We start from the raw sequence: 14,717 nt of genomic DNA, 5'->3' as shown, positions 1-14,717 counted from the left end.
CTTCTCATTTTTTATTAATGAACTTGCCGAGCAGATAAAACGTAAGGGGGTATTCAAACACACTCTGAAACACTCAGTTTCATGTGAAGATCGTCCTCTATAAATGTGGTCACTGTCATGTATGGTATAATCAATGTGTCACAAACGATCAAAAACTTTGTTTTAATGTCACTAAGACAAACTATTGTGGATATGTACATCCAACAGTGGACTTCTTATTGTTGATCAATGATGTAAATGTTGCTTCAATAAGTTACACACATCATTATTACCTACTGAAAGCTATTCAATGTATTTGAACCTGAGGAAGTTTAGGACATCACTGTCACAATTCAGATGTAGTTCACACTAGTTGATGCTTGCACTGGGGAGGTACAATAATATACCAATATATAAGAGATTGTGTACGCAACAAATTCAGATTCAGTGGTGGATAAATACCACATGTTATTGGCACATACTAAAATATTAACTTGTGAAAAATATACATAAGACGTTTTTTTTTGTTCCTCCAAAAGTAAAACAAATGTTTCTTTGATGAAATCAGTTCAGACAAATGTCGTTCGTAACTTATCAGGGTTATTTATCATGGCATGTCAATTGGGAAGCAATTTGTTTGAACACCCTCTGCGCTTGTATCTTGTAATACATGTACTGTGGCATGTGGCCTTTCAGTATTGAGAATAACAGATTGATAGACAATGAAGGGACCCGGGCCCATTTGCACAAAGCAGTCTTAGCGCTAAGATGTTTGTAGCTCAATACTTTCACAGCCTTACAATAGTCGTAGTGCTAAGATCGCTTTGTGCAAGTGGGCCCTGGGCAAAAGTTCCACTTAACAAGTTTGCTAGTTATCTCCTAACTCATTGGCGATATGAACTCAATGTCGTCTCATTGTGGATTAGGAGTTAGCAGGGTAGTTAGTGTCCGGTGGGGATAAGCACTTGCACTTGTCTGTTAATTACTCATGCGGGATCCTCCCCAAACCCCACCAGCTTATAACCAAGTTCACAGTTGTGTACACAGCTAACCCCCTAGCTGCTACCTCCGAATTCGTAATTAAATGGATGAACCCAAACAGAGAACCAAACTATATGATTATAATTTATTGGGTACAAGAATGACAAATAAACACCACATTATAATAATGAAGCATGGTTATTGGTTATTGTTATATATTTAGCATAAATATCTTTGATCACGTCCAATAGATAATGAGATTGTTAACCTTGGATTATTCCTTCTCAGCTTATCCTTACTCTCACTGGGTGAATCTGTACTCAACTTTCCTATGACTTTAAAAGAAGTTTCGGCAGAAGATGACTCTGATATAGATAATCTACGTGACGTAACCATTGAGAAAGCACACTACTTAATGAAGCTTTTAAAAAATGTGAAATTCCAAAACATTGAATTTGAAAAAAAATTCAAATGGTAGTGATAATATAATTAATGTATCTGTTTTAACCACCATTGATGTCTTTAAAGATATTTATGTCAAACTTGGTAACATGGTTCTTGATACTGGCACATTTCCAGAACAAATGTTGGGTGTTGTTAAATCAATCTTTAAAAATAGGGAGAGTTATTAAAAGGTAGGGAAAAGTAATTATGTGGTGCGTTGGCGTATTTTCAGAAAACATTTGATACAGTTTTGGGATCAGAACATAAGCAAAAACTATTACAAAATATCATATTTGTGTAATGACAAAACAACTTGATTATAAATATAATTTCAAAATTGGTCATGATGATCAAATTGACTGATGAGTGTGTGAGCATGTACGGATGGGAACAAATTACACTGTCAAAATTGGAAAACAATATTTGATCACGATTTACACATCCACGAATCAGTTGGAGTCAGGGGCCGACATCCACAGGCTGTGAGTAGTAAGCAGTGTATCCACACGGATCAATGGCAGTTATAGAGACATATACGGCAGTGACAGTTTGTGGGTGTGGGGACAGGTTGAGCTTCATCTGCTCCTGGCGTGTCAGCAGCCCGTCCACCACATCTGCCCCACCCTCCACCCTGCCCACCATCACTTCATACACAAGCTGGTCCCAGGGGGAGGTAAATAGGCCAGGCCAGGACAGAGTGGTCATCCTGTCGGACGTCCTGGACGAGATCATCGCTGCTTCTGAAGTAAACCAGACATCACTCTCAGGAAACGAATACAACATAACATTGAATTTTGTTGCATTTAAATTTGTATTTTCGAATTTGCTGTATTTAGGATATTTGATGTGCTGTCTTACTGTTTAGACTTGGTGGCGGGCTATGCGTGGTGATAGAAGCTTCTGTTGGGTACCATGGCTTGTCCAGCACATGCATGGCGCTGATGTTGTAGATTGTCAGGTCGCTGAGTTTCAGGCCACACAGCTGGGCAGATGTGTATGTGAATATACTCGGGACGATCTGTTCGTAGATCAAACTGCTACCCTCGATGTGAACCTATATGTTTAATTAAAAAAACACAAAACGAATATGTAAGAATGTTACAAAATCTGTGTGTGGGTTGGAATTCACAGCAATATAACCAAGCACCAACTTCATACATGGTAGTTGTGACCAGAGCAAGTATCCACGTTGAAGACGTCAACTTGAGTCGACATACCATCGTAGTGTAAGGAGTCTGGGTTTCTCCTCCCTCCCAGCAAAGTCTCACAATGTCTCGGGCTACGTGACACTGGCCTCTGTCTGAGAACACAGAGGGGCTCTCCTCCAGGACTTTGAAGCCAGCTACAGTCGCAACGTCTCCCCTGGACACGATGACAACACCATCAGATGAGGACTCGGAGGTCTGTCCCGCGTTGTTATGGCAACGTACTGTCGTGTACACCTTCACACCAGATGACGTCACTATATCAGTCAGATTCCACCTTGTCAATCTTACTCCGGGATTAGTTCGAGCAAACCGACGGACGTCGTCATCTCCAGGTGTGTGCCCTGCAGAAGATATAACAGCTATTCAGTCAGACGATATTGAAAATGAAGTTCCGTTGGGATACAGATGTTGAAACAACATCAGCTTACGCAGTTAATACACGAATTTACCTTTTCGTTGATTAATGTTTATAATCGATCATAGACAACAAGCATGTTGTATCAATTTGTCTGTTCACTACCTATAGCAATGTCACAGTTGATAGAATCTGATTCCTGATCTTCTAGCGCCCAGTTCGCTGCCATGTCCTCTGGTGAAAGGAAGTCTGCATCAACTCCTAGAAGTAGAGCATTACTGGGTGATCATATATCAATGGAGCATTATAGCTGTGTGATCATATAGCAATGTATTATTATAGCTGGGTGATCATATAGCAATGGAGCATTATACATGTGTGATCATATAGCAACGGAGTATTATAGCTGTGTGATCATACAGCAATGGAGCATTATACATGTGTGATCATATAGAAATGGAGTATTATAGCTGTGTGATCATATAGCAATGTATCATTATAGCTGGGTGATCATACAGCAATGGAGCATTATACATGTGTGATCATATGGCAATGGAGTATTATAGCTGTGTGATCATACAGCAATGGAGCATTATACATATGTGATCATATAGCAATGGAGCATTATACATGTGTGATCATATAGCAATGGAGTATTATGGCTGTGTGATCATACAGCAATGGAGCATTATACATGTGTGATCATATAGCAATGGGCATTATAGCTGTGTGATCATATAGCAATGGAGCATTATAGCTGTGTGATCATATAGCAATGTAGCATTATACATGTGTGATCATATAGCAATGGAGCATTATAGCTGGGTGATCATACAGAAATGGAGCATTATACATGTGTGATCATATAGCAATGGAGCATTATAGCTGTGTGATCATATAGCAATGTAGCATTATACATATGTGATCATATAGCAATGTAGTATTATAGCTGTGTGATCATATAGCAATGGGGCATTATAGCTGTGTGATCATACAGCAATGGAGCATTATACATGTGTGATCATTTAGCAATGGAGCATTATACATGTATGATCATATAGCAATGGGGCATTATAGCTCTGTGATCATACAGCAATGGGGCATTATAGCTGTGTGATCATACAGCAATGAAGCATTATAGCTGTGTGATCATATAGCAATGGAGCATTATAGCTGGGTGATCATAAAGCAATGTAGCATTGTACATGTGTGATCATATAGCAATGGAGCATTATAGCTGTGTGATCATACAGCAATGGAGCATTACAGCTGTATGATCATATAGCAATGGAGCATTATACGTGTGTGATCATATAGCAATGGAGTATTATAGCTGTGTGATCATATAGCAATGGAGCATTATAGCTGGGTGGTCATAAAGCAATGTAGCATTGTACATGTGTGATCATATAGCAATGGAGAATTATAGCTGTGTGATCATACAGCAATGGAGCATTACAGCTGTGTGATCATATAGCAGTGGAGTATTATAGCTGTGTGATCATATAGCAATGGAGTATTATAGCTGTGTGATCATATAGCAATGGAGCATTATAGCTGTGTGATCATATAGCAATGGAGCATTACAGCTGTGTGATCATATAGCAATGGAGCATTACAGCTGTGTGATCATACAGAAATGGAGCATAATAGCTGTGTGATCATACAGCAATGAAGCATTATAGCTGTGTGATCATATAGCAATGGAGCATTATACATGTGTGATCATATAGCAATGGAGCATAATAGCTGTGTGATCATATACCAATGGAGTAATATAGCTGTGTGATCATACAGCAATGAAGCATTATAGCTGTGTGATCATATAGCAATGGAGTATTATAGCTGTGTGATCATACAGCAATGAAGCATTATAGCTGTGTGATCATAAAGCAATGTAGCATTGTACATGTGTGATCATATAGCAATGGAGCATTATAGCTGTGTGATCATACAACAATGGAGCATTACAGTTGGGTGATCATATAGCAATGGAGAATTATACATGTGTGATCATATAGCAATGGAGCATAATAGCTGTGTGATCATACAGAAATGGAGCATTATACATGTGTGATCATGTAGCAATGGTGCATTATAGCTGTGTGCTCATATAGCAATGGAGCATTATACATGTGTGATCATATAGCAATGGAGCATTATACATGTGTGATCATACAGGAATGAAGCATTATAGCTGTGTGATCATATAGCCATGGAGCATTATAGCTCTGTGATCATACAGAAATGGAGCATTATAGCTCTATGATCATGCAGCACTGGGACATTATAGCTCTGTGATCACACAGCAATGGGACATTATAGCTCTGTGATCACACAGCAATGGGGCATAATAGCTGTGTGATCATACAGCAATGAAGCATTATAGCTGTGTGATCATATAGCAATGGAGCATTATACATGTGTGATCATATAGCAATGGAGCATAATAGCTGTGTGATCATATACCAATGGAGTAATATAGCTGTGTGATCATACAGCAATGAAGCATTATAGCTGTGTGATCATATAGCAATGGAGTATTATAGCTGTGTGATCATACAGCAATGAAGCATTATAGCTGTGTGATCATAAAGCAATGTAGCATTGTACATGTGTGATCATATAGCAATGGAGCATTATAGCTGTGTGATCATACAACAATGGAGCATTACAGTTGGGTGATCATATAGCAATGGAGAATTATACATGTGTGATCATATAGCAATGGAGCATAATAGCTGTGTGATCATACAGAAATGGAGCATTATACATGTGTGATCATGTAGCAATGGTGCATTATAGCTGTGTGCTCATATAGCAATGGAGCATTATACATGTGTGATCATATAGCAATGGAGCATTATACATGTGTGATCATACAGGAATGAAGCATTATAGCTGTGTGATCATATAGCCATGGAGCATTATAGCTCTGTGATCATACAGAAATGGAGCATTATAGCTCTATGATCATGCAGCACTGGGACATTATAGCTCTGTGATCACACAGCAATGGGGCATTATAGCTGTGTGATCATACAGAAATGGAGCAATATTTATGTGTGATCATACAGCAATTTATTATTATAGCTGTGTGATCATACAGCAATGGAGTATTATAGCTGTGTGATCATATAGCAATGGAGCATAATAGCTGTATGATCATACAGCAATGGAGTATTATAGCTGTGTGATCATATAGAAATTGAGCATTATAGCTGTGTGATCATATAGCAATGGAGCATTACAGCTGTATGATCATATAGCAGTGGAGCATTATAGCTATGTGATCATACAGCAATGGAGTATTATAGCTGTGTGATCATATAGCAGTGGAGCATTATAGCTATGTGATCATACAGCAATGGAGTATTATAGCTGTGTGATCATATAGAAATTGAGCATTATACATGTGTGATCATATAGCAATGGAGTATTATAGCTGTGTGATCATACAGCAATGGAGTATTATAGCTGTGTGATCATATAGCAATGGAGTATTATAGCTGTGTGATCATATAGCAATGGAGTATTATAGCTGTGTTATCATATAGCATTGTAGCATTATACATGTGTGATCATTTAGCAATGGAGCATTATAGCTATGTGATCATATAGCAGTGGAGTATTATAGCTATGTTATATAGCAATGTAGCATTATACATGTGTGATCATTTAGCAATGGAGCATTATAGCTATGTGATCATATAGCAATGGAGTATTATAGCTGGATGATCATATAGCAATGGAGCATTATAGCTATGTGATCATATAGCAGTGGAGTATTATAGCTGTGTGATCATATAGCAATGTAGCATTATACATGTGTGATCATTTAGCAATGGAGCATTATAGCTAACTGATCATATAGCAGTGGAGTATTATAGCTGGATGATCATATAGCAATAGAGTCTTCTAGCTGTGTGATCATATAGCAATGGGCATTATACATGTGTGATCATATAGCAATGGAGTATTATAGCTGTGTGATCATATTGAAATGGAGAATTATACATGTGTGATCATATAGCAATGGAGCATTATAGCTGGATGATCATATAGCAATGGAGTATTATAGCTGGATGATCATATAGAAATGGAGCAATGGATTCTATCACAAAATGTTATGGTCATTGTAGGGGCGGTCGGGTAGCCTAGTGGTTAAAGCGTTCGCTCGCCACGGCGAAGACCCAGGTTTGATTCCCAACATGGGTTCAACGTGTGAAGCCCATTTCTGGTGTCCCCCGTCGTGATATTGCTGGAATATTGCTAAAAGTGGCGTAAAACCATACTCACCCACTCACTCACTATGGTCATTGTAAAGGAATGGGCATGCTGGAATGTACACGCATGCAGGAGTATTTGGAACGGTAAACAATATTAATGCCAGACACGTTTCAGTTGCTTGTTTTACCTGAACCATCGTTGACTTGTTGTATAGTTGGTGGTGTCATGTCCACCGTCACTGGTTCAGCTCTGGTCAGTGATGTCAGGCCGACAGCGTTAGTGGCGAGTACTGACACATACAGTCTGGAGTTGTGAGTGAGCTTCTGGGCAGAAACTGTTCCTTGAGGGTTTCTACCAACATTAGTGAAGCCCTGCACCTGTGTCCCACCTTCCACCAGACCTGCATGGAGAGTCGATGTTATTACCTACAGGCTTGGATGCTGCTCAGGTCACACTAGACTATCAACAGTTTTGTTTCTGTATTTCTCCATGTCTAAATAAACTTATAGTTTTATTACAAGGCTCAATATTCGTAATCTGGGCTTAATATAGGTGGAACACTCCTAAGTCATTCACGATTTGCGTCCCACATGTGAGTCGATCCTGTGCTTGCTAGTCCGACAACCATATTAACCCCGATATGATCATTGTTTTGACAGCATAATACGCGTGCACGTTGGTTCCCACAAAGGGGTACACGTCTAAGGCCTGCATCCCTTGTTATGGGGGCATTTAGCCCACAGTATGCGGATACGCCATGGTATAAATAATCTCATACATTCTTAATCTAGATCTCTCAAGTCAAGCCCTTACTGACTGCCTACTATTACATGGTGATGGGGGACTTTCCTACCGCCCACTTTTACATGATTGGGTACTTACCTACTGCCCACTGGTACATGGTGATAGGAGACTCACCTACTGTCCACTGGTACATGGTGATAGGAGACTCACCTACTTCCCACTGGTACATGGTGATAGGAGACTCACCTACTGCCCACTGGTACATGGTGATAGGAGACTCACCTACTGCCCACTGGTACATGGTGATAGGAGACTCACCTACTGCCCACTGGTACATGGTGATAGGAGACTCACCTACTGCCCTACTGGGATGTCCACAACCCGTCCTATGTGGATACACGCATCACCACTACCCCGGGGTGTACATAGCCCGCCCTATGTGGATACACGCATCACCACTACCCCGGGGATGTCCAAAACCCGCCCTATGTGGATACACGCATCACCACTACCCCGGGGTGTACACAACCCGCTCTGTGTGGATACACGCATCACCACTACCCCGGGGTGTACATAACCCACCCTATCTGGATACACGCATCACCACTACCCCGGGGATGTCCATAAGCCGTCCTATGTGGATACACGTATCACCACTACCCCGGGGACGTCCACAACCCGCTCTATGTGGATACACGAATCACCACTACCCCGAGGATGTTCACAACCCGCCCTATGTGGAAACACGCATCACCACTACCCCGGGGATGTCCATAACCCACCCTATGTGGATACACGCATCACCACTACCCCGGGGATGTCCATAACCCGCCCTATGTGGATACACGCATCACCACTACCCCGGGGATGTCCATAACCCGTCCTATGTGGATACACGTATCACCACTACCCCGGGGATGTCCATAACCCGTCCTGTGTGGATACACGCATCACCACTACCCCGGGGATGTCCATAACCCGCCCTATGTGGATACACGCATCACCACTACCCCGGGGATGTCCATAACCCGCCCTGTGTGGATACACGCATCACCACTACCCCGGGGTGTACATAACCCACCCTATCTGGATACACGCATCACCACTACCCCGGAGATGTCCATAAGCCGTCCTATGTGGATACACGCATCACCACTACCCCGGGGACGTCCACAACCCGTCCTATGTGGATACACGAATCACCACTACCCCGAGGATGTTCACAACCCGCCCTATGTGGAAACACGCATCACCACTACCCCGGGGATGTCCATAACCCACCCTATGTGGATACACGCATCACCACTACCCCGGGGATGTCCATAACCCGCCCTATGTGGATACACGCATCACCACTACCCCGGGGACGTCCACAACCCGCTCTATGTGGATACACGTATCACCACTACCCCGGGGATGTCCATAACCCGCCCTGTGTGGATACACGCATCACCACTACCCCGGGGATGTCCATAACCCGCCCCATGTGGATACACGCATCACCACTACCCCGGGGATGTCCATAACCCGCCCTGTGTGGATACACGCATCACCACTACCCCGGGGATGTCCATAACCCGCCCTATGTGGATACACGCATCACCACTACCCCGGTGATGTCCATAACCCGCCCTGTGTGGATACACGCATCACCACTACCCCGGGGATGTCCATAACCCGTCCTATGTGGATACACGCATCACCACTACCCCGGGGACGTCCACAACCCGCTCTATGTGGATACACGCATCACCACTACCCCGGGGATGTCCACAACCCGCCCTATTTGGATACACGCATCAGATATTGTTTAGGAAGCGTCCCGAGCCAACCGTTTCCAGCCGAATTCGTCTCGATTCTCCCGTTCTCAATCCGAATCTGATCCGATTTGTATCTTCCGCATGGTAAAAAACTACCGAATCTGTCCCGACTGCGTCCCGATTCTCCCGAATGCGATCCGACAGAGATCAGACAGTGACCGGACAGTGAACCGACAAAGACGGTTCGTATTCGGCAAGAACTGGACGCAATCTGGACTCAATCGACAAGAAACTGCAATGAACAATTCATGCCCGTTCATCACAATAGTGTCCCGATCCACAGGGAACCGTCCAGACAACACAGGACATTGTCACGATTTTGGTCCGATACGGCAGAATCTATCACGACATAGTCACGATTGTAATCCGACTAGACAAAATCGACTGAGTTTCCTGAATGTTACGGGACGCACCATTCTGTCGGGAGTGCTTTGCCGACCTCTCTGGACCTTTCCCGATCCGTAGGACTTTGTTACGAACGTATACGATTGCATTAAGACAATGATAGGACATTCCAGATCACTGAGGATAGTAATCCGACTTTTTCAGTTTTCGTGTCGTTGCGCTGTCTGATCTAAACGGGAGCATTAATCGGCACTGTGTGAACCTGGCCTTACTAGTTTATTGTGAAAGGCGGGTCAGACAGAGATATCACCTACCGTCGGCTTTCCTCCTGTCCCTGACGTTATCATGTGTACAGGAAACTTCCTCTTCATTGCAATGTTCCATGAAGCAAACAGTTTCAGTTACAACGGGATGCTATCAATAACACTCATCCTTTGTTGCGTGTAAACAAGTGTTCCTGGTGGACACTACCTTACAGTGAGGGATTCGTTTAATGTAAATACCAGTATTTTATCTGAGGGTATATTCAGAGTGCGAGGATATTTCAATGAGCATAACTAGATTCTTACTTAGATGTTGTGTGATCAGGGTTACAAAAATGCAAAGGTTTCCTCAATATTGTACACTGTTGTGCATGAACAGGATGACACACACAAATGCAAAGTATATAACCTTATATCACAATACACATACATTGTTACGGTGTCCTGTATTTGTATACCCTCAACGTTTATTTAAAATTATATTGACGTTATTATGAAAACTGTGTTCAAAGCAATATATAGTTCATATTGTAAGGAAATTATTATATTGTTGACAGCGCAAAGAGGGTTATATATACACTCTTTTGAGTAGGTACACATTGATTATGCCAAACATATCAATATCCATCATTTAATAACGAATTAACATAATAATGTTTCTTGGTAAACTTTCAATAGGAATTTTAAGAATCTTGAACTAATACTTTTGCATCAAATATTGACAAAAAAGGTTTAAAATGGAAGATCAGTGAAGGTTTTTAAACTATGTAAGATACCCATCGCTACATTACTGCTGTGGCAATTCCACGATAATCTGTTTGTGAAAGCAACACCTGACATTTATACGAAGTGACGATTTGTAACCGCTTTGAGTTAAAGAATGAGGTTTAACTTTATATAACACAAAACGGTTTTCTTCTTTTTCCTTTTAATCAATTTACAATGTAAGACAAAAATCTTGATTATGAAAACTGTATTCCATAATTATTGACCCTGGAATAATTTATAATTCATTGTAACCTGATTAGTAGAGTATAGAATACAAAACGTTTAGGACAGCTATTAACCAATCTCGATTATCCCCGGAAACAGATAACATTAAGCGGAAAATGCAAAATGGTGTTGAAAATACATATGCATGGATCACTGATAACACTACTTAAATTTCACGTTTCATGTCAGTCGATGAGGAAATATATACTTTCTGTTACACCTTCCCAAACGTCATTTCCACCCACCCATCAACAACACTCCAGTCAGCACATGGCCCCCACCCCGAACAGCCCACTCACCCATCAACAACACTCCAGTCAGCACATGGCCCCCACCCCGAACACCCCACTCACCCATCAACAACACTCCAGTCAGCACATGGCCCCTACCCCGAACACCCCACCCACCGATCAAGAACACTCCAGTCAGCACATGGCCCCCATCCCGAACACCCCACTCACCCATCAACAACACTCCAGTCAGCACATGGCCCCCATCCCGAACACCCCACTCACCCATCAACAACACTCCAGTCAACACATGGCCCCCATCCCGACCCTCCCACCATCAATAAACATCACTCCAGTCAACACATGGCCTTCACCCCGAACACCCCACCCACCGATCAAGAACACTCCAGTCAGCACATGGCCCCCATCCCGAACACCCCACTCACCCATCAACGACACTCCAGTCAACACATGGCCCCCACCCCGAACACCCCACTCACCCATCAACAACGCCCCAGTCAACACATGGCCCCATCCCGAACACCCCACTCACCCATCAACAACACTCCAGTCAGCACATGGCCCTCACCCCGAACACCCCACTCACCCATAAACAACGCCCCAGTCAACACATGGCCCCATCCCGAACACCCCACTCACCCATCAACAACACTCCAGTCAGCACATGGCCCCCACCCCGAACACCCCACTCACCCATCAACAACGCCCCAGTCAACACATGGCCCCATCCCGAATACCCCACTCACCCATCAACAACGCCCCAGTCAACACATGACCCTCACCCCGAACACCCCACCACCCATCAACAACACTCCAGTCAACACATGGCCCTCACCCCGAACACCCCACCCACGCATCAACAACATTCCAATCAGCTCATGTCCCCCACCCCAAACACCCCACCACCCATCAACAACACTCCAGTCAACACATGGCCCCCATCCCGACCCTCCCACCATCAATAAACATCACTCCAGTCAACACATGGCCTTCACCCCGAACACCCCACCACCCATCAACAACACTCCAGTCAACACATGGCCCTCACCCCGACCACCCCACCACCCATCAACAACACTCCAGTCAACATATGGCCCTCACCCCGAACACCCCACCCACCGATCAACAACATTCCAATCAGCTCATGTCCCCCACCCCAAACACCCCACCACCCATCAACAACACTCCAGTCAACACATGGCCCTCACCCCGAACACCCCACCACCAATCAACAACACACCAGTCAACACATGGTCCCCACCCCGACCCTCCCACCAACCATCAACAACATTCCAGTCAACACATGGCCCTCACCCCGAACACCCCACCACCCATCAACAACATTCCAGTCAACACATGGCCCCAGCCCCGACCACCCCACCACCCATCAACAACATTCCAGTCAACACATGGCCCCCACCCCGAAAACCCCACCACCCATCAACAACACACCAGTCAACACATGGCCCCCACCCCGAACACCCCACCACCCATCAACAACACTCCAGTCAACACATGGCCCCCACCCCGACCACCCCACCACGCATTAACAACCCTCCAGTCAACACATGGCCCCCAGCTCAAACACCCAACCACCCATCAACAACACTCCAGTCAACACATGGCCCCCACCCCGACCACCACAGACACTCCAGTCAACACATGGCCTTCACCCCAAACACCCCACCACCCATCAACAACACTCCAGTCAGCACATGGCCCCCACCCCCCAACCACCCCACCCACCCATCAACAACACTCCAGTCAACACATGGCCCCCACCCCGACCACCCCACCAACCATCAACAACACTCCAGTCAACACATGGCCCCCACCCCACCACCAATCAACAACATTCCAGTCAACACATGGCCCCCACCCCGACCACCCCACCACCCATCAACAACATTCCAGTCAACACATGGCCCTCACCCCGAACACCCCACCCACGCATCAACAACATTCCAATCAGCTCATGTCCCCCACCCCAAACACCCCACCACCCATCAACAACACTCCAGTCAACACATGGCCCCCATCCCGACCCTCCCACCATCAATAAACATCACTCCAGTCAACACATGGCCTTCACCCCGAACACCCCACCACCCATCAACAACACTCCAGTCAACACATGGCCCTCACCCCGACCACCCCACCACCCATCAACAACATTCCAGTCAACACATGGCCCCCACCCCGAAAACCCCACCACCCATCAACAACACACCAGTCAACACATGGCCCCCACCCCGAACACCCCACCACCCATCAACAACACTCCAGTCAACACATGGCCCCCACCCCGACCACCCCACCACGCATTAACAACACTCCAGTCAACACATGGCCCCCAGCTCAAACACCCAACCACCCATCAACAACACTCCAGTCAACACATGGCCCCCACCCCGACCACCACAGACACTAAGGTCAACACATGGCCTTCACCCCAAACACCCCACCACCCATCAACAACACTCCAGTCAGCACATGGCCCCCACCCCCAACTACCCCAACCACCCATCAACAACACTCCAGTCAACACGGCCCCCACCCCGACCACCCCACCACCCATCAACAACACTCCAGTCAACACATGGCCCCCACCCCACCACCCATCAACAACATTCCAGTCAACACATGGCCCCCACCCCGACCACCCCACCACCCATCAACAACATTCCAGTCAACACATGGCCCCAGCCCCGACCACCCCACCCACCCATCAACAACATTCAAGTCAACACAGCCCCCACACCGACCACCCCACCAACCATCAACAACACTCCAGTCAACACATGGCCACTAACCCGACCACCCCACCAACCATCAACAACACTCCAGTCAACACATGGCACCAACCCCAACCACCCGACCACCCATCAACAACTCTCATGTCAACACATGGTCCCCACTCCAAACACCCTACCCACCCATCAACAACACTCCAGTCAACACATGGCCCCCACCCCAAACACCCCACCACCCATCAACAAAAGCCCAGGAGGCTTGCCTTTTTGTGAATGTCACAGTGCAACATCATGTCTGTTAGCCTGTGGTGATATTGTCGGTCATGCTTTGTGACAGGCCAAGGTAAACAC

The 14,717-nt window shown here is 45.0% G+C and overlaps 2 protein-coding genes across 2 annotated transcripts; one reads left to right on the top strand and one right to left on the bottom strand.

Annotated features, from left to right (window-relative positions):
- Window positions 1-1,863: 1,863 nt before the first annotated feature.
- Window positions 1,864-8,098, bottom strand: LOC139444633 (uncharacterized). The gene is made up of 6 exons (XM_071225550.1): window positions 8,080-8,098; window positions 7,385-7,597; window positions 3,133-3,228; window positions 2,622-2,953; window positions 2,263-2,458; window positions 1,864-2,144 (listed from the first exon to the last, which is right to left on the bottom strand). Exons 1-6 carry the CDS (start codon window positions 8,096-8,098, stop codon window positions 1,864-1,866), a joined length of 1,137 nt encoding a protein of 378 aa, XP_071081651.1.
- Window positions 8,099-11,544: 3,446 nt separating this feature from the next.
- On the top strand, window positions 11,545-13,941 carry LOC139446610 (uncharacterized). Its single transcript, XM_071227895.1, has one exon. The coding sequence runs from the start codon at window positions 11,545-11,547 to the stop codon at window positions 13,939-13,941; it is 2,397 nt and encodes a 798-aa protein (XP_071083996.1).
- Window positions 13,942-14,717: the final 776 nt, after the last annotated feature.

Source organism: Haliotis cracherodii, unplaced genomic scaffold, assembly GCF_022045235.1.
Source record: "Haliotis cracherodii isolate W230 unplaced genomic scaffold, xgHalCrac1.p SCAF_6, whole genome shotgun sequence".
In the NCBI taxonomy this organism is placed as follows: domain Eukaryota; kingdom Metazoa; phylum Mollusca; class Gastropoda; order Lepetellida; family Haliotidae; genus Haliotis; species Haliotis cracherodii.
This window is presented reverse-complemented; position numbering and strand designations above follow the sequence as displayed.

What these genes read in the sequence shown, in the direction of transcription:
- LOC139444633 (XM_071225550.1), bottom strand. An exon ending in CAACTGTGACATTGCTATAG is followed by an intron (nt 2,954 to 3,132) that starts GTAGTGAACAGA and finishes TATCTTCTGCAG; the next exon opens with GGCACACACCTGGAGATGAC. An exon ending in AGACTCCTTACACTACGATG is followed by an intron (nt 2,459 to 2,621) that starts GTATGTCGACTC and finishes TTAAACATATAG; the next exon opens with GTTCACATCGAGGGTAGCAG.
- LOC139446610 (XM_071227895.1), top strand. Translation starts at nt 11,545, where the DNA reads ATGTCAGTCGATGAGGAAATATATACTTTCTGTTACACCTTCCCAAAC.